At 37.6% G+C, this 18,541-nt stretch overlaps 1 protein-coding gene across 1 annotated transcript in view; it reads left to right on the forward strand.

Moving 5' to 3' along the window:
* The window catches only part of ARHGAP10 (Rho GTPase activating protein 10), a 130,987-nt gene that overhangs the window by 79,063 nt on the left and 33,383 nt on the right, over window positions 1-18,541 (forward strand). Inside the window, exons 17-19 of the mRNA XM_048942635.1 lie at window positions 1,123-1,228; window positions 1,856-2,015; window positions 15,705-15,855. Of these exons, the coding sequence (XP_048798592.1) occupies window positions 1,123-1,228; window positions 1,856-2,015; window positions 15,705-15,855 (417 nt within the window). The remainder of the gene's footprint in view (window positions 1-1,122; window positions 1,229-1,855; window positions 2,016-15,704; window positions 15,856-18,541) is intronic.

Here is an 18,541-nt window from a genome sequence, read left to right on the forward strand (position 1 = left end):
AAAAATAGGCATTCAGTGTTGTTTCCTATGTTGGCTATAAAAAAAAACAACAAAGAATCCACAGGAATAGAAAGGAATATCCTTTTCTCTGAAACTATTTGATATATATAGTCATATAAATATAATAATATATTAATACTATATTATTAATATAGTATTAGTATTTATAGTATTATATTATTAATATAGTAATATAGTATAGTATAATATTATTAATATAGTAATATATTTTAAAAAAAGCCAAAATAATAAGGTTCTTTCAGTTTTCCTTTCTTTATTATGCATCACGATATATTGTAATTATATAAGATTTGACTGAATCTTGTGATTAAGTTGCACAGCTATCCCTTAATTAAGGCTTGCATTTCCTTATGTATAGAAAGCATTATTGTTTTAAAGAAAGCTTAAGTTTTTATGGCTGTCTAAACTTTGATTAGCTGACCAAGAACTAAACATTTTGTGTTTTGGTAACCTTTGATCTGGAAATGTACACAGGGATGTTCACTGCAAAAGAATAGAAAAGCATCCTTAAAATGCATAGCAGCGCACAAAGAATAATGGCAAAAAATCTTCATCAATATGCACTGAAAAAATACATTGGCTATTTTATATATGTAATACACTTAGCAAATAGCACTGCCTTAGATTAAAATGGGACCTGATGAGCAATCAAAACTCCTTGCCTTCTCAATAGGAGCTCAATTTTTCTGTTTATACACCTTTTGCTAAGTATATTGTACGCAACAGAAATACTTACATCCTTCTCACAAGCCACTCTTTAGGCATAATTTTCTGATTTAATACGACCTTGTTGAATGGATATGTGGTCTGTTTCCTCTTACTATAAACTCTTATTTTCACCTGTGTACTAGTGGAAACCCATAGAAGCAAAAGTCACTTAATTATACAGAACAAGAAAATAAAAGGCCAGCAAAATAGTACCAGTGAAATTGAATGCTTGTGATGAGGGCAATCAGTCAGTAATGCCAAAACGTTAAGCGGAATATGTAAGTTGAAGCTAAGTGTGTGCAGTATATTTCCATGCAGGAGTGGAAGTAGCTTTGTTTTTCTGTTTGTTTTCGTGTTTGTTTTGAGCTGTTTATTTGTTTCTATGCCCTGTAGAAAGTGGGAGTCCTGAATCTCGTGTTAATGCAGTTCACTTCTTGGTCCATAAACTCCCAGAAAAGAACAAAGAGATGCTGGACATTTTGGTGAAACATTTAGCTAAGTAAGTGTTATGACCTCCTTCCTGCCTTGGCAGAACCCTTGTCCTTATCTTTCTTTAACTGCACAGAGCCTAGTTAGTGCAGCTGGAGCTGAAGCCCATCTCAGTGCTGTCGTACACAATACCGAGAACCAAACGTGCAAAAGCAGACAAGACGTTTGACTCATACTGTGTATATTTTGGAGGGTAAGGCAGAAATCTAATCCATTAATGAAGCCATGTAAGTATTTACTTTAGCAGTCCCGCCAGCAGTTGAGGGTTTGATTGAAGTGAGAAGGCGAACATTATACTTTCTCTTTGCAAATTCTGGCAAAGTGAATAGTGGAGATCTGTTAGCAAATTTAAGTTGGTTTCACACTTGCCCTGGTCCAAGGCTAAGAGCATTTTATATAGTTAGGTTCAGAAAGAGGCTGCTTTTGTTTTTAAATTGCCAGTAGAAGAACGGCTTTTCTGTTTTCCAGTATTCAGTATGACTTTATTTGAAGAAATTTTGCAGAAAACAAACTACTAAAAAAAAACGGATTAAGGAAACGTAATGTTTTCATTTGTAAAGTAGACTGCATTTTCCAACAGTAATGGAAATTTATCATAATCTATTTCCTGTTTTTTCCTTCAATTCTTTTCTGAAAGTGTTTCAAAGCACGCCAAGAGGAATCTAATGACTGTAGCAAATCTGGGGGTGGTATTTGGACCAACCTTAATGAGGCCTCAAGAAGAAACCGTAGCAGCTATCATGGACCTGAAGTTTCAGAATATTGTTGTTGAGATCCTTATAGAAAACCATGAGAAGGTAAGTTTTGATATACCTCCGTATTTATAAACAGTGTTTAAAATTATCTGTTTGGCTTAACGTTTAGCACGGAGTTAAAAATCAATGTTACAAATGAACTCTGAAGAATATCCCCTGGATACTGTAAGCTTTTGGAAATTTACACTCATGAAGTATATAAATATCCTGTTTCATAGGTGAAATGACTTTTCGGAAAGCATATTTTCTGACAGGAGCTGTGCTTCTGCGTGTGTATTATGCAAATAGATTTTCATTACCATATTTGTGTATGTTTCTTTTGTGAGCAGAAGTGATAAAAGACTGGAAAAGAAGAAAATGAGCTGAGGCTCATCTTTTAACTCTTACGTCAAGTACTTTGACTAAGGTTTCACCGAATTAATTGTTCTGTGTCTTAATTTCTCCCAGTGTTCACACAGTAAAAGATGACTTCACTGTACTGAGAGTTTTTGGGGTAAAAAGCATTATGAGGGAGCCAGATATTAAAAGTTCTTTTGTTTTCAGCTGAATATGTGTTACTTTAAGTCTTTGTGTTTGAGGTAATACTGAACATAGGAATTGTTGCTGCTGTGGTAGCTGCCAGTTACTTAGATGACTCATCTATACAAGATATGGTCTAGAATATTTGTATGCAATCTCAGCCCTGGAATTTAGAGTAAATAAATACATCTTTTACTAGTGCCTCCTTGTTTGGGTGATCCTTCAGGAGTCCTTCCATGACTTAACTGATTTCTCCAACTGGGTGTTTAAGACTTGAGATACTCTGAGCTAGCAAAATACGCAGTATTTCCTTCATTCTTATTGGAAAGAAAAAAAAATAAATACATAATAAAGCGCTATGGAAAAATTCTATCACCTTCTATTCTTTCTGTCTTAAGCACTCTGAGCAGTGAAATCATTATTTGTTTTAAAGGTTAGCAGTGTTGAAGTTGGCTGTCTAAGTCAAGTCTTATCTGCCGTAAGTTTTTCTTACAATACAGTTGTGCTGCCTCTCTTCATGGTACAGGCTTGGCAAAACTTACTTTGGCATAGCTTTATCTATATGGTGCGTTTTGTTGGCTTATTTGACTTAAGATATGATGCTGCCCACACATACACCTTGAGCAGATACACTTCTTTTCTATTGGGAAGTGATTCAGCAGCAGATGTGGCTTAAGTCCTAAGAGAGAAACATCCAAAAAGACGTAAACCCTTTCCAACCTTATAAATGAAGCTAAGTAAGCTCATGATTTTGTAGTTACTACAGTGACTACACAAATCAAGAAAAAATGAAGAGAGAGAAAGTACATCAAAATTCTTTTAATGGCATATAGAAACTGGTTTAGTTCTGTCTTTTAAAAACACTAGATCACAACAGATCAGCAGCAGCTTATTAGTATGCCTACCCAGTCACATGCCTTTCAGAAACAGAGATGAACTTCTGTATAGTCAATAAATGTAAAGACACTATAATTACAAAATAAACAAGAGAGTTTGGCAAAGCAGATTATAACAACAAGAAGAGAAAAAATAGAAAGCTTACCTGCACCCTAGGCTTAATACAAAACTCCCAAAGAGGGATCTCTAGAAGAGATCCTTCTGCATTCTGTAGCCAGCTCTTAAATGGCTCTAGGAGAGGTGCAGCCAGGCTCCACCCCTTCCAACAGCACAGGTGAGTTGCCTTTACCTGTGCTCCCGTGGCTGACTCAGTGCTTGCCTCAGGTGATCAATCAGAGGTTCAGGCCGTGATTCAGCATTTCCCATACAATTTCACATTTGAAGCACTAGTTGTGCTGGCATTTCTGGCTCTTCTGAAAATGTGGAGAAGCAAAGAACTGAAAATACATCAAAATGATACTGTATCATTTTCCGTAACTCATTGTCTTGGTGTCTTCTTTAGAACTGGAAGGATATAACTTTTTGAGAATGTTTCTGTTCACCATTATTTCTAACAGCGCACTTGCCATCAGTGGTCTACCTGCAGCAACTTCTCTCCCACACTAGATCTGCTTCCATAAGGGAAGGAGGCCTATGTGACCTCTGTGTATTTATACTTCAGGTATTTATATTTTATTGCAAAGGTAGGAGTGTTATATTTTAGAACCTAATGAGATATGCGGTGGAAAAGTAATCTTAATCCAGCTCCCCTGCAATGAACGGGGATGCCTACAGCTATAACAGGTTGTTCAGAACCGCATCCAGCCCCTGAACTTGACAGCCTCCACCTATGAGGTATCCACCATATCTCTGCGCAACCTGCTCCAGTATCCCACCACCCTCAGTGTAAATTCTTCTTATATCCAATCTAAATCTCCCCTCTTTTAGTTTGAAACCGTTTCTCCTTGTCCTGTCACAAAAGTCTCTGTCTGCTTCTTTCTTATAACCCCTGTTAGATAGTGAAAGGCTGCTCCCAGAAACTTCTCTACACTGAATATCCCCAACTCACAGAATCACAGAATCACAGAATCACAGAATCACCCGGGTTGGAAGGGACCCCAAGGATCATGTAGTTCCAACCCCCCTGCCTAGCAGGGCCACCAAACATACACATTCAGATCAGGTTGCCCAGGACCCCGTCCAACCTGGCCTTAAACACGTCCAAGGACGGGGCATCCACAACCTCCCTGGGCAGCCCGTTCCAGGGCCTAACCACTCTCCTAGTAAAGAACTTAGCAGTCTTGAGGGTTGGGGGCGACCGCTTCGCCTGAGGCAACCTCACGGGTGAACCTGTCTCCGCACTCTCACTCGTCCCCCCCTCAACTTCCAGGGCCTCAAACCTGTTACGCAGAGGCACCTGGGGAGCTGGGGATGGTCGGGATGGGGGATGCCCCCTCCGCCGAGCAGGTACCCGTTTCCACTCCTCCTCCCTTCCTCATAGGACCGGTATTCCATCCCTTGGATCATTTTTGTGGCTCTCCTCTGGATGCACTCCAACAGATCCATGTCTCTACTGTGCCAAGGATTCTCCTGTACTGAGGACTGTATCATATGTATGCAGTATTCCATCCAGGAGAAGTCTTGCCAGTGTAGAATAGAGGGCAGGATCACCTCCTACCACATGCTGACCATTCTTCTTTTGATGCAGTCTAAGATTTGGTTGGCTTTCGGGGTTGTGAGGGCATTTCTAGGAGCATCTACTAATATAAGCCAAGTCTGGAACTATAGAAATGTGATGGAGTCAAGATGGAGGCACACTGACAGAAACTTAAAGCAACACCTCAAGCTTCATGTCTGTATAATATATATCTCAGGCAAACTGCAGACAGCATCTCTTTTCCCATGTAGCAAATGAAATGGTTAATAAAATTCCAAAATGTAGAAGCAATAGCCATTGTTATTTACCATTTAAAACAGTAACTTGGTATGCCAAGCGATAAAAATGGTTGTGATTTCTCAAACATTTAGTCAACTCATTTGGTCTTGCTCTGTGTACGGCTTTACTGAAGGAACTCTACAATTCTTTTCTGGTAGGAGACATGATTGTGCTATTGGCTTTGAAATCCTGTGCAGTCATTGCACTGTTGTCACTCTTTGAATCCTAATCAGAGAATTTCAATGCAGTTTATATATGGGAACCTGGATATGGAGATTCGCTCTGAGATAAGAATATCTTGCTTAGTGCATAAGCTGTTTTTATTTTTTAGCTCTTTTCCTGCTACTTAGAAACCAACAAATGCAATTTTCACTTTGTTTAAAGTCTGCATACATACATCCAAACCTCGCCTATGAGCCCATTATAGTAGATTGAGGACAGGATGTTTTGCAAAGTCAAAGAGTGCTGAGATTTGAATACTGGACACTAGGTTGTACGGCAGATGTATCACTTGAGGGGCACTAGAATTGCACAGTCATTAAGACTACAAGGAGAACAGAAGAGCATTATGGAAATAATTGTTTAGCTTTTGTTCTTGTCAGCTGTGGATAAATCTCTTCTTGGCAGAGTATTTCTCAGTCTCCAGGCAGAAGATGAGCTTCAGAAAGACATTTCTACTGCGAAGGAAAAAGCAAAATATAGTTCCAAGCTGAAATTTTATCCAGGATGCTCAGAATCACTAGTTGTGGAAAAGAGGCTGGTACCGAAGACAGTAAGACTTACAAATTGTCTTGCTTGCATCTGCCATATAGCTCTAGGGGGAGGTCTGCCAGATATGCCAGACCAAATAGAAAGTTGTTCGGCTTTGATATTGAATGGACTGTTGTTTTGCTTGGAATTGTGATGTTTTTTGCTGACTGGTCGTACACACTCTTAATTGCCTTTGCTTTGCAGGTACTTAATGGCAGTGTAATTTCATATTCGGCTGTCTTGTCCTCTTCTCCTTAGCTGTATTTGTCTGGCCTTTTTTTGATGTCTGTGACCCATGTCCTTTCCTTAGCTAAAAAAGCATCCAGAAATTCATGTTTGTGTCTCATCATCATGGTCATTTTACTTTGAAGCTAAACTTTCCCTTGATTTTCACTTTCTGAGTTAATGAACTCAGGCTTACTGCAGCTGTGTTTGTACAGTGCCTGGAACAATCCTTGCTTGGTCTTTAGGTAATCCTGCAATGAATCGTGATAGGCAATTTGAACCGAAACATTTTTTGCTTGCTTTTTCTCTCTTCTCCTAAATCAATTTCATGGGTATGAATTAGTTTTTCTCACCAACGGTTTCACAGACTGGAAATCTTGGTTTTCTCAGGTCTTGCAGTTTTGCTTTCTGACTTGCACTGAGGAAGAATAGCAGTACGCTTCACAATTGCCTGAATAGCATGCATGTGTTCTTGCTGTTCATTGTAATATTTTGGGATCTCATTGGAATGAATGCCAGTTAGTATTCAGAGGAGTTGTTTATTTGCCATTGAGAAATGCCTCAGTGGTAATATGAGCCATTTTGGTTTCTCAGATCCCTGAATATTATTTAAAAAAAAAAGAAAAAGGCTAAGAAATGAAAGAAGATGAGGGAGGAGGTTGGAATAAAAAAATCTCAGTGGGACTGGAATATGTAAACTGGTGTATGGGGGAGGAAAGAATAGTGAGTACAAATACCAAGATTGAAAAAACAGGAAGAAGATGAAAATTACAGGGGAAGTAAATTAGAAAAAAGAAAAGAGGTGAGCTTGACATAAGTCTGTTAAGTGAGATTGGAAAACCTGTCTTCTGAAAGGGAATAGGCTCAGCAAATCGTAACTTTTTTTTTTGTTGGTTTTTTATTTTTTATTTTTTTAATTCTAGCAACTTAAAAGTAAGATAGCTGAAAGATTTTAGTTTTGAAAAACTCTATACTTCCAGCACAAATATTGCTTACTGTATTCATCTCCATAGAAATGGCAGAAATTTTACATACATTGGACAAAATATGTCTTTATTACAGTGTTGTGTTTTGCTTAAGTTTAAGTAAGCCCATTTATAATTTTCTTTTTAAACTAAATGGAAGAAATGCTACTGAGCTCTTAAGCCAACATCAACTTCATTCAGTAGTATTTGGAAAATTCTTGAAACACAGTACATAATACTTTCAGTGTTCATCAGGTGGGAGAAATAAAAGCAAGTGAAGTCAGATGTTCATCTGAGAGCAGGAAGCAGCACTGAAGTGTGTCCGTGTGTCTCCGCAGTGCAACCTTTGCATGTTTAAAGTGGTTCTGTTACAGGTAAATGTTTAAGAGCCTTCAGGCATAATGTGAGATTAAAAAAATGCTTTTTAATAGGAGCAAAGACCAGACAAAAACTGAACAGTATAGAGAAGATATAAATCCTTGTAGTGGCAACAGGTTAATTATCTGACAAATAATGACAGGGTTGTGTAGTACGGTTGGAACTGTGTCATTTCCAGATAGCTTGACATTTCGATGACATTGTAGTAGACTGTCAAATGCAAGTTTTTATTGTTGATGTGTAATCATTAGTATTATTGTGTATAAAATTTGGAGAAAACTATATTTCACCAGAAATATTTATTTGCATTTGTATTTATTTATTATAAAGAAAGAAGAGATCATGTTTGTGTTTGGCTGTGGTTATTGCTTTTGCTAACTCTTAACTTAGGTTTCTAAGTGCCACATTTAACTTCTCAAGATATCTTATGCTCTTTGCAAGGGCAAATATTTGCAAATATTCACATTCTACGTTACTTTTCATTTAGTAACTACGTAAGAGTATGTCATATTTTAGAAAGCTAGATCAGTGGATTGAGTATTAATCTTTTCCTTTAAAGGCTTTTGTTTTTTTGCTTATTTGCTTGTTGTTGTTCTTTCTGGTATTTCCTGTAGCTAAATAAGATATACACAAAGCTAGTGTGTGCAGCTGTAATAGACAAGGATAACCTTATTTAAAATACTCTCCTTGATGTAAGTAACAGTAGGTGAGTGTAGAAGAGAAGGTGCATATGCTGTTTCTGCCATTGCAATGGACAAATGAGTAGCTGTATCAAGCTTGGAGTATTGTTAACTCTATCATTTCCTTCAGACCTTCAATGAATAAAATAACAGCAGTGAATGGGCTGCTATCAGGAGCATCCTTCTCATGAATTGTTAAAAGGTGGAGAGATGTGATACAGGGGATGCTGCAGTTGTTGTATCAGTAACACTACTTTTAGAAAGGCTGAGTCAACAAATTCATAATTTACAAGCGACCAAAGGACACATGTTTCTAACCTTGGTATGTTTCTTTTCTTTCATCCTTTCACATCTGTCCTCCAGACTGCAATGTCATGTTTTGTAGGCTATATTTAGTTTCTTCACTAACGGTCCAACTTGAACTACAGGGTTCAAAACAGTCAGGCCAAATGAGTGGCTGTTGGAATCTACATGTCTATACATCTGATCTACCCCAAACTTCCATCAGTTCTTCTGTCACTCTAATAGTTTGCAATTTGTCTGGAGCACTAGATCCTATTGGATCCTAGATCCTATCTGCAGACAGCAGATACTCCAGTTTTAGTACAAGGTTGAGACTCATGGTGCCCACAGATCCCTAAAATAAGTGTTTCATCTGGTTATAGGTAACCAAGCTGCTATACGGATTGTCTCAGCAAATGATATCTTTGCAGTGAAGGAAAAGTTTCTTGTTGTTGTTGTTTATTTTGGAGCTTAGTGGGCTGTCTCTTGTCTCCCAACCAAGGATGTTTCCTGTTTTTTACTTTTTGATATTTACTCCTGTTCTTTTCAAGCTGCATACTCTGTTGCACTGTAACTGGAGTGCACTAGGAAACTTCAGGAGCATTAATTGACGCTTTCTGCGAAGTGGCCCTCTAGATGTTTAACTTCAGGCATCTCTCAACTCTTGATCTGAGTTTATTTTTTTTCCAAATACGATGACAGTGAATACTATATAAAGGTGTCTTGTGGTTGGTAGTGACATTCCACCCTCAAAATCCAAACTTCAGAAAATCTGCATCCTTTGTGGCCTCATAGAAGACAGTGTACAGTAAATCATGTTGTATAGTGTATTGATGATAAAGCACGAAAGTTGGAATATTTACTTCAAGGCAGGCATATTGAAGTCGACTCAGTGATAACCTTGGGAAGGTAAGTTACTTAAAGATTCTAATCAAGTCATCATTTTTTTAAATTGAATTTTATTTTTCAAAGATATTTAATGTGATTTTGAGAAATAATGAGCTTCATTTTATATATACTGAACAAAGATCCCATGTAAACATCAATAATTTCTAGTGCATATATTTTTATATTTGTTGACTTTTTTGAGAACCAGAAGAAAAAGATCAAGTTGACCAATACCAAAAATGAAACAGATTGATCTAACACTCTTTATACTCTTTTTTTGCATTTAAATTTACACTCTTTTTTTGCATTTTGCATTTACACTCTTTTTTTTGCATTTAAATATGCAAAAAACCCACTTTATTTAAACATGTTTATATTTCCAATAATGTCTCAATTTAGAAATTTTATTAAACTGTTAGAATTGATGCAGTCAGTTTAGATACAATCATGTATTTCCAGAAGTCTATTATGAATAAACTTAATTTTAGTAGCTCCAATTACCTTCTGTAATCTCTTCAAATTAAAAAAAAACAACAACAACAAAACAAAAAGAACCTGTAGAACTGTACATTTTACTGAATATGGATTTTACTGTTCAAAATATGAACCTGAATTGGGTTCACATTACATTGAAAAGAAGCTAGGTCTAGAAAAGAGCATGGTGGTGATAAGTTTATCTTGCCCTCTCCTGTAGCTGATTCTGATTGTTTTCCATGTATTCAGAGAAAATAGATGCATGTTCTGTATAGCAGGTGTTATGAGAGTGAACAGGGGATTTGTCTTGCGGGAAAATTATGGTGCAACTTTAAGCTGTTAATGATTTTTGTAAGTTTATCCTCATTAGCTCTATTACTATGCTTCCATTTTTTTTTCTCCCCTCTTTTTCATCTCACTCTGTCTTTGCTGTTTGCCTCCCACTGATTTTTAGAGGTAATTTTAATTACCCCAGCGATACAAAGCAGACAGAGATGACCTGATGTCTGGGTCTTTTCCTAAAGTGATTCCTGGCAAATGTACTGAAATTCATGCTTAAGACCTGAAAGAACAGATCAGTATTCTCTTACAGCAGCAGAATCTAATCTACATTTCTATGTACAACTATACACATGGTCAGAAACTTGTGGAATAGGCCTAGTTAGATATTCCTAACCATGGGTTTTTTGTATTTCTAAAATCAGCTCTAGCAAGAGCTTAGGATCTAGAGGCCAACACTGTTGTTGCAGATTAAGAGGAATCTGGCACAATTCCTTGGGCTGCTGCCACATGGATCTGCTGGTGGAATAGAGTGTGATAGTATGTTGAATTTGGCTCATTGCTTTCAAGAAATGCTTCCACAGACTTTGTGGGACAGTTTTAGGAACCGGAATGGTTGTGTGCAGGGATGGCCTTGGGCTCACTGCTGTAGAGAGGGCTGTTATTAGCGGGACATATCCAAGACGGTTTGTGGTTTGTTTAGCCCTGTGAAGTATTCATTTTGTACTATTGCATAGAGCAAAATAGGTCAAACATGCCACTGTTTTAAGTAGCTCAACAAGAGTCTCATCTTTTTTTTTTTGTAACTTCTACACTGCAGGCTTGAAGACTGATCTACCGCTTAACTCAGTGTGCATCTTTAAATTCTGCTTTTCATATAAGATCAAACCTAAATAGCCATTTAAAATAATGAGTTAATTAGGATAGGAGTGATTAACAGTCAGATTTGTTTTTGGGTAAACTTTTTTTCTTCCTGTGCGCTTTGAGTGCTACATGTAGTGTTCTTCCATATATAAATTGTTTTATTCAACTTCCAGGTTCACAGTCAGGTAGTTGAAGACAAAGATGAGTTTAACAACTAAATTGCAGATAAATCATTTTCTATAAATCTAGTGCTGTTTGACCCCTGTCACAAAAACTATGTAACACTGGATGTGACTGAAAGTCCTTAACCTTTGAGTCTGGTTTAGTATGTTTTTATTGCTTCTTGAATGAGGTAATGCAAAGACCAAATTTTATTCTTGTCTTTGTGTAAGCTATGGTAACTTCTGCAATCCAAATACCTGATGATGGCAGGTCTGATTTTTTTATTTTTATTTTTTCACTTGAAAGAAGGCTTTATCTGAAGTGGCAAACGTATCTTCCATTAAATAATTTGTTCCAGGCCTGTTCCTCCAATGGGAGGAATTCTACCCTATTGGATATGTGCAGTTTCCTTATGATGCTTCCGATAGCCACGGTTTGCAGTGCAAAAAGATATTTAGTCAGATGTGTTCACATACTGTTGTGCAAGTGGATCAAAATGCTGAAATGTTAGTAGCATTTTTGTGTATGTTGATAATACATTGATTGTATGTGATTTTGAATTTTGTCTTCTGTGCATAGGCAGCATTCTTCTAGTAACAATTCCTCACAGTAGGCATCTTTTATTAGCTGTGAAACATTTATGCTGAAATATTATTTAAATAAGTAATAAGACTAGGAGCAAATTAGAATTAAAACAAACAAAATCCTAACTTTTCTCCCCACAACTGAACTAAAGCATGCTTCCATCTCCCTGTTATCAGTGAGACATTGCAACTTCTGTCTGAGCAGTAGAAAATGTCCATTAAGGCACTTGTCTATTTAAGTGAATTTAAAGCAAGAAAGAGAAGCTGAATGGTGTATGTGCATATTTTATGGCAAGGGTGGACCTTTTACCTGCTTTTCAGATGCTTACCTTTGCAAAACTGTGTTACAGTGTGTAGCTTTGGGTCTGCAGCAGAAAGAAATGTTGGCTGCTGAACATGCAGCTCGAGTTATGGATGAGCTGTATTGGATTTTCTTTTCCTACTGAAAAAGCAGATAGGAAATAAGAGATTAGGTATGAGTTCAAACAATGGGCAACTTCAAAGGGCAATAATGATCCCCAAACTTTAATGCAAAATGTTAGCATATTTGCTAATTCTTTCATATAAAAACATACAAGCAAACAATAATAATAAAAAAAAAGTAATGATCTTTCTAATGGTGGTGGTAGGGGTATTTGTTTGCTTGTTGTAGAATCATGCAACTCATGATACTTGGAGATTTCAGTTAGCTTTGCTGGTAGTCAAGAGGCTACATTACCTATTTTATACCTAAATGCTGCTTTGAGGAGTCCCTTTCTTCTCCATGGAGACAGGTAGTGAAGAAGCAGAAGCAAAGAAGTGCTGGAGCTAACAGCATTGCATCAGAGGAATGCGTGAGGAAAAGGATGGATTTTGTGTATGCTTGCCCTGGTCTCACTGAGTGCGAGAGTGCAGGTGGCCTTGTGTTGTCCTGGAGCAATCTGGAGGTAGTCCTTGCTCCCTGGAAAACAGTACCTCACTTGCTGAATTTAGCCCAGAGATGAAACTTCCCTAGCACTCCATCATGCTAAGAAGTTGAGAGAGGACTAAGGACTGGTGCCCACTTGGGTGTCTGTATATGGAAGGGAACTCAGCCTGCCTTATTCTGTATAGCTCTGGGTTTCAATGAGCATTGCTGTTGGGAACACCGATGCACAACTGCTGTTGACAAGTCCAAAATATTAACAGTAAAGGTGATATACTGATGGTGCTCTTTCACATCACCCAAGTTTTAGCTGTGACCATTTCAGGAAGGATCTGGGAATCGGAAGGCTTTCTCAGAAGAGGTAGAACAATCTTCTGAGAAACTCCTGGCAGTAAAGGAGAAGACTCAGTGTCATTAAATTTTATGTTAGTAGAGGAGGGGTAAGTATTCTGAGGAGCTGCTGATACCTGGCACGAGCACTGTTGCCAAGTTAGTAGCTAGCATGTGCCAAATGGCGTACTGCTGTTTGAAATGGGACTTTGTGGCTGTCTTGTTATTTCTCCTGTTCGTTTTGTGAGGTTTTTTTCCCTATAAAACACAACAAACCACTAACTATTTTTTCACATCACAGAGCTACTTACTGTTAGGAATCTGCTCGGATTCATTTTCTGCCTCCACCTCAATGCCATATTGCCTTACTCATTAAGTAAGGATCAGCTTTACAGCTGTCTTGATTGTGTTTTGCTTTTTTTGACTCTTACTATTAATTTTATTTGAAGCAAATACTTGTGAGTTGCTTAAGAAATTAACTGCAAACTATGTACGTCACCTAAATGCATATAAGAAAGCTCATCTCTTATGCAGCACTTGTGGGGAATGCTTGTTCTTCTCACCATCATTAGTTTCAGTAGAGATATATAGTTAAGGCAGTACAAATAAACACAGCTGGGAAACGTAACATAGTAAACAACGTGCTGCAACCTCTTGGCAGTAGGCTATTTGCCTGAGGGTCCAGACTCAACATCTAGTCCATGGAAAAGATGGCATTTAAAGTTTTTGGTGCTTCTGAATTTTTCAGAAGGAGATATTTATTCTTGACATGGCTCAGTCTAGTCTCATGTTTCCACATAAGGGGGCAGTGTGGTACCACTAGCCACGTGCCATGTAGGTACACGCTAGATTTCATTATTATAAATTGAATCACGGCTTAAAAATGGCTTTAACACTCTAAACGCAATTAGAGCTTCGTCACTGTCTGAGAGCCATGCTGTCTGTGCAGGGGAGAACCAGGTTGGGCTGGTATCCTTTCTTCTTCATAAATATTTTGTTTATAGGTATGTTGTTGCGTTATTTTCGTTCTCTCTCATATTTGCCGTTCATAGGCATGTGAAGAAGTGGGACCAGTTTTCTTAGAGCTGGTTTGGGGTTCAAATGTTAGCATTTTGTCTTCCCCTCCAGAACATTCCCCCGCTGGGAGGTAATATTTCCACTGGAGCTTCCTGCTTGCTGCTGCCTAGTTTTGGTTATCCGATCCTTCTTCCACACTTTTCAGAATGGTGTTTCTGATGATTTTGTACCATCATCATTTTGTCATTGTGAGAGTGATCATTAAGTGGTTATAAGGCAGTGTGTATATGTGTTCCTGGCTCACTTCCTTCCTACATGTGTAGTATTTGGGATTAACAAATCTAGCATATGGAATTTCTTATAATTTTGACATGATGTCTTGACTGCCTTACCACGAGATGATTATGGCATTTTTCTTATGCATAGAATAGCTTGGTCAGCTTTTAGCTTCGTACTGGATCTGAGAGGTGCTGCAATAATACAAAAATGTGTTATCTGCCATATCTGTATGGATTTCTGCTTCATAAAAAGCTGTTTCTTTGCAGATTCAGTACACGCCTACTCTTCATAATATGTCCTGTACGGATACCTGACTTCTAAAAACTGCAGGGTAAAAGAACACCACGTATTGTTACATTGCATCTTGTTATATATTGTGTTGTGTTGGTGTAAGGTGCCCTACACACAGGGTATTTTTGTTCAGCTGTTGTTTGTGCTTTTCTTTATCAGCTGGTTTCCATTTGATAAAAAAAAAAAATTGACCTAATTTCATGAAAATCTGCCACAATCAGTTGTAAAAGGCTGCTGTTATATTGTACACTGACATACTGGTAATTTTCTAGAAGTAAATCGACATCATTAGACTGTGCCTTATACGTGTCAGTTAAGATACTATCAGTTCGAGCAAGTTTGTCTTGCTGGTTAACCCAGAGAGAAGTGGCATGATATTTTCTATGAAGTGGTGTTATGCTAATAGCCATAACTCAAAGGATGAAATGGTGATCAGAATTGCAGTCCTTTTTGTATACGTCTTTGTGCATATCATCATTTAATATAAATGCAACTCAATGTATAATAGTTGACTGAAAAAACCCTCACATGGTATGTTACTATGGTATCTCTCACTAAAAATCCCTCCCCTCAGAATTTTCCCTTTGCTTTGCTGTCTTAGAATACGATATATATTTAATCTGGCAGATATTATAGTGACATCATAAGTTTTGAAAATTAAAATGGGTGTTCTGGCAACGTTATAGGCCCTAGCTGAAACTTGAAAACTTTTTGGAGGCTGGTTCATCTCCCTCTTTCCCTTTCCTTTCTATCCTAGCTGGCAAGCATATTCACACACGTATTACCTTTGGATTAATTGATTTGTAGCTTGGTTAAAGTGTAGGCAGTGCTCTTGCATGTTTCCATTTTATATCTATTTATATATTTATTTTAAAAATGCTCATTAACGATCTGTGGCATACTCTCAGACTTGAAGGAATGGATTTTTTGCTTCTGCCTGCTTTGAATGAAGTCCAAAACAAAGGTTGTTTGTTAATGGCTTACAGTGGCATTAGGCAGGTTGCTTTTCATGATAAATAATTAACACCCTTTGTGTTCTTGATTGCAGATTTTTAAAACCCTGCCTGATGTCACTTTTCCTGAGTCAATCTCTATGTCAGTATCTCCTCCAAATGCCCCACCAAGGCAATCCAGAAGACAAGGGCAACGTATTAAGAGGCCTCTGGCTGTGTACAATCTTTGTCTTGAGCTGGATGATGGTAAGATGTTAATAATACTTTCAGTCTTTGCAGCAGATTGATGTTAGTGTGCATTCTGACTTCATTAGATTTTTCATTTCCTGTTTCATTTGTATACTTGCATGCATGCACATACATGCTTATTTAATTGCTTTGGAACATGTAAAGAAGTAGTGTACAGAGAAAGGAAAGCATAGACAAGTGTCTTGCGACACGTGGTTAAAAGTAGGATGAACTGTCCTAAATATACTTTTTGATTCTGAAGAAGAGGCAAGTTTCTTTGAGGGAAATCTCTTTGGCCTCTCTACTGAAGATTACACAGCCATAAGACGAAGGGAGAGAGAACTAAAATTAAAGCAAATCTTTTGTGAGAACAACTAATGCACTGTACTGTAAATTCAAGTGGAGTAAAGTCTCAGGTCACCACTGCACTAGAGAATTCTGCTAGTTCACTTGAATCTGGAATACCGTGGTGTTACTAGCATTAAATACTCACAAACTTATCTGACTGTTGAAAAGCCAAAGAAAAAAAACAGTCTTGTTTCTGCATGCAGTTTGTGACAGCAGCATGTAGAGAGTATACAACTAAATTCTGACTGTTGGCCAGAAAAGTAATCATTTTCCTGAAATTTTGTTGCCTGGGGGTACATACAGTACCAAGAAGGCAAGTCAGTACTCATTTTATGTTACAGATTGTCTCCATCCTATTCCCTTTCCCTCTACTAATGTTGTTAGTCAACTATCTTCTCACATGGAGAATCACAAGATCAGGGCATAAAGGCTAGTTGTCATACAGTAGTATGAGATTCACCGGTAAACTGTCTTGAAATCAGTGATCAACAGTAATTAATTTGTGAAGGAGCAACGGCACGTACCTACAGCAGCTGTAAATGCAAGTTTTAGAAATAAAGTCAGGTCTACTTACAGTCTCAAAACCAGATTTTTAAAGAGTTTGCAAGAAATTCAGCATGCCTGTCCTCGGATTAAATTCACTAGAGATGTGTAATTCCTGTACGTTTCTTTACATCAAATACGAAACTAAATGTATTGACTGAGAAATATTTAAAGTGCATCTGCTGAGAAAGCTTAAGCTGTGTTAGTTTGAATAGTATGCTACCAAAGTTAAGAAAGCTCTTCAGCTATATCTGCAACAGTGACATTATTCTTACTGAAAAGAAAGCAAAACAAAACCAAAATTGAATGCACTCACAGTTGTTTACATCTAAATTTGAATGTGAAACCCTGTGTATCACAAGTACTACAATACTTCTCTAAATCAGTACCTCAAAACGTGCACTGAGAACCTGACTTGATCCTAACATGGTAGACAGAAACTATTCGATGGTTTATTTTTATTGTAAGATCCAAAAATGCAGCATTACTATTTAAAACTATATCCTAAGCATTCAGTTTCTCCTAAATACAGTCATTTTTTTTTTTTTCCTAGTTCAGGCATCCGAACAAAGAGAAGAGCTGGGATTTTTGAGAGACTGCAGTTGTTGCAGAGAAATTCAGTGCTTGTCTGTTAACTGTGGTGAGCTGCAGAACAACCTAATAAGCCATTACTCATGCTAGAACTATGATGAAGGCTGAATTGCTGCAGCTGAAATCACAGTACCAGGACATGCAGCACTGAGTTCCTGAAAATTTTTCTGCTTTTGAATTCTAAAAAATATTCTCTGTGATGTCTTCAGCTACCACCAAGTGTAGCAGTGTTGTCAATATGTTGTAGCTAGAAATCGGCTATAGACAGTCCAGATTACCTGCTAATGCAGACAGGTAGCTCTGTCAGGAAGGTAGTTGGGAGTTGGTACAACTGGTGTTTGACAGGTGTGCAGTACTCATCGCATGCAGTACCTTGAGCCCAATTGCATCTTTGCATTACCTGAGAAACTGCCCCAGTGGATTGGCTATATGGTATAGAAATCACCTAGGCTGTTTAATATATAGCTGCTCAGTGCCTCCAAATATGTGCCATGGCCTTCAGTTACTTTGTTCTTAGGATAGGGGGGAAAGGAAGAAAAGTAAGCCTGGGCTTTGTTCCATATTTACCTTGTTTCTTGGCTAACAAATGCATGTTTTATAACTGCTCTTTGGAAGATTTTATCCTGTGTGTGTTTTTAACAGGAAATTAAACATTAAACCCCTTCCCTCTTTATTCACAATGGCATGAGTTAAGCACCAGGCATAAGCCAGTGTTTTGTATTTCCTGGATATGACAAAATTATCATAATCTTGTTTTAAACCAAGTAACGAATACACATTTGTCTGCAAATATATTTGTAAAGAAATATACCTCTAAAATCATTGTAATTATATACAAACATTTTCTGTGCCTTGAAACTAAAAGTATATTAGAGACAAAATCTCTGTACTGGAAAACTTCTTGAGTGTGTTTCTCTTAGGATTGTTATGCAAACCAGGAAATTGTTAGAAAAGCGGAAACAAGTCTTTAACTATAGGCTGCTCCAGAGAGTTAACAGGCTTCAGAATCCACTGCTTGAATTGGAAATGCAGGGTTCAGGCCAACTTTTCTTTTTAAAAGCACTTTTTCAGCCTTGACTGCACATAAACCGTATCTAGCAACCACACAGAAAGTGCTGTAAGTAACATAAACACTGATAGATACATTAGTGGAGGAACACACGCTAAGTTTGATAAAAATCATTATTTTGTCCTCTTGTAATTAGCCGTGCTGGCTTCTGAC

Source organism: Lagopus muta, chromosome 4 (assembly GCF_023343835.1).
Source record: "Lagopus muta isolate bLagMut1 chromosome 4, bLagMut1 primary, whole genome shotgun sequence".
Taxonomy (NCBI): domain Eukaryota; kingdom Metazoa; phylum Chordata; class Aves; order Galliformes; family Phasianidae; genus Lagopus; species Lagopus muta.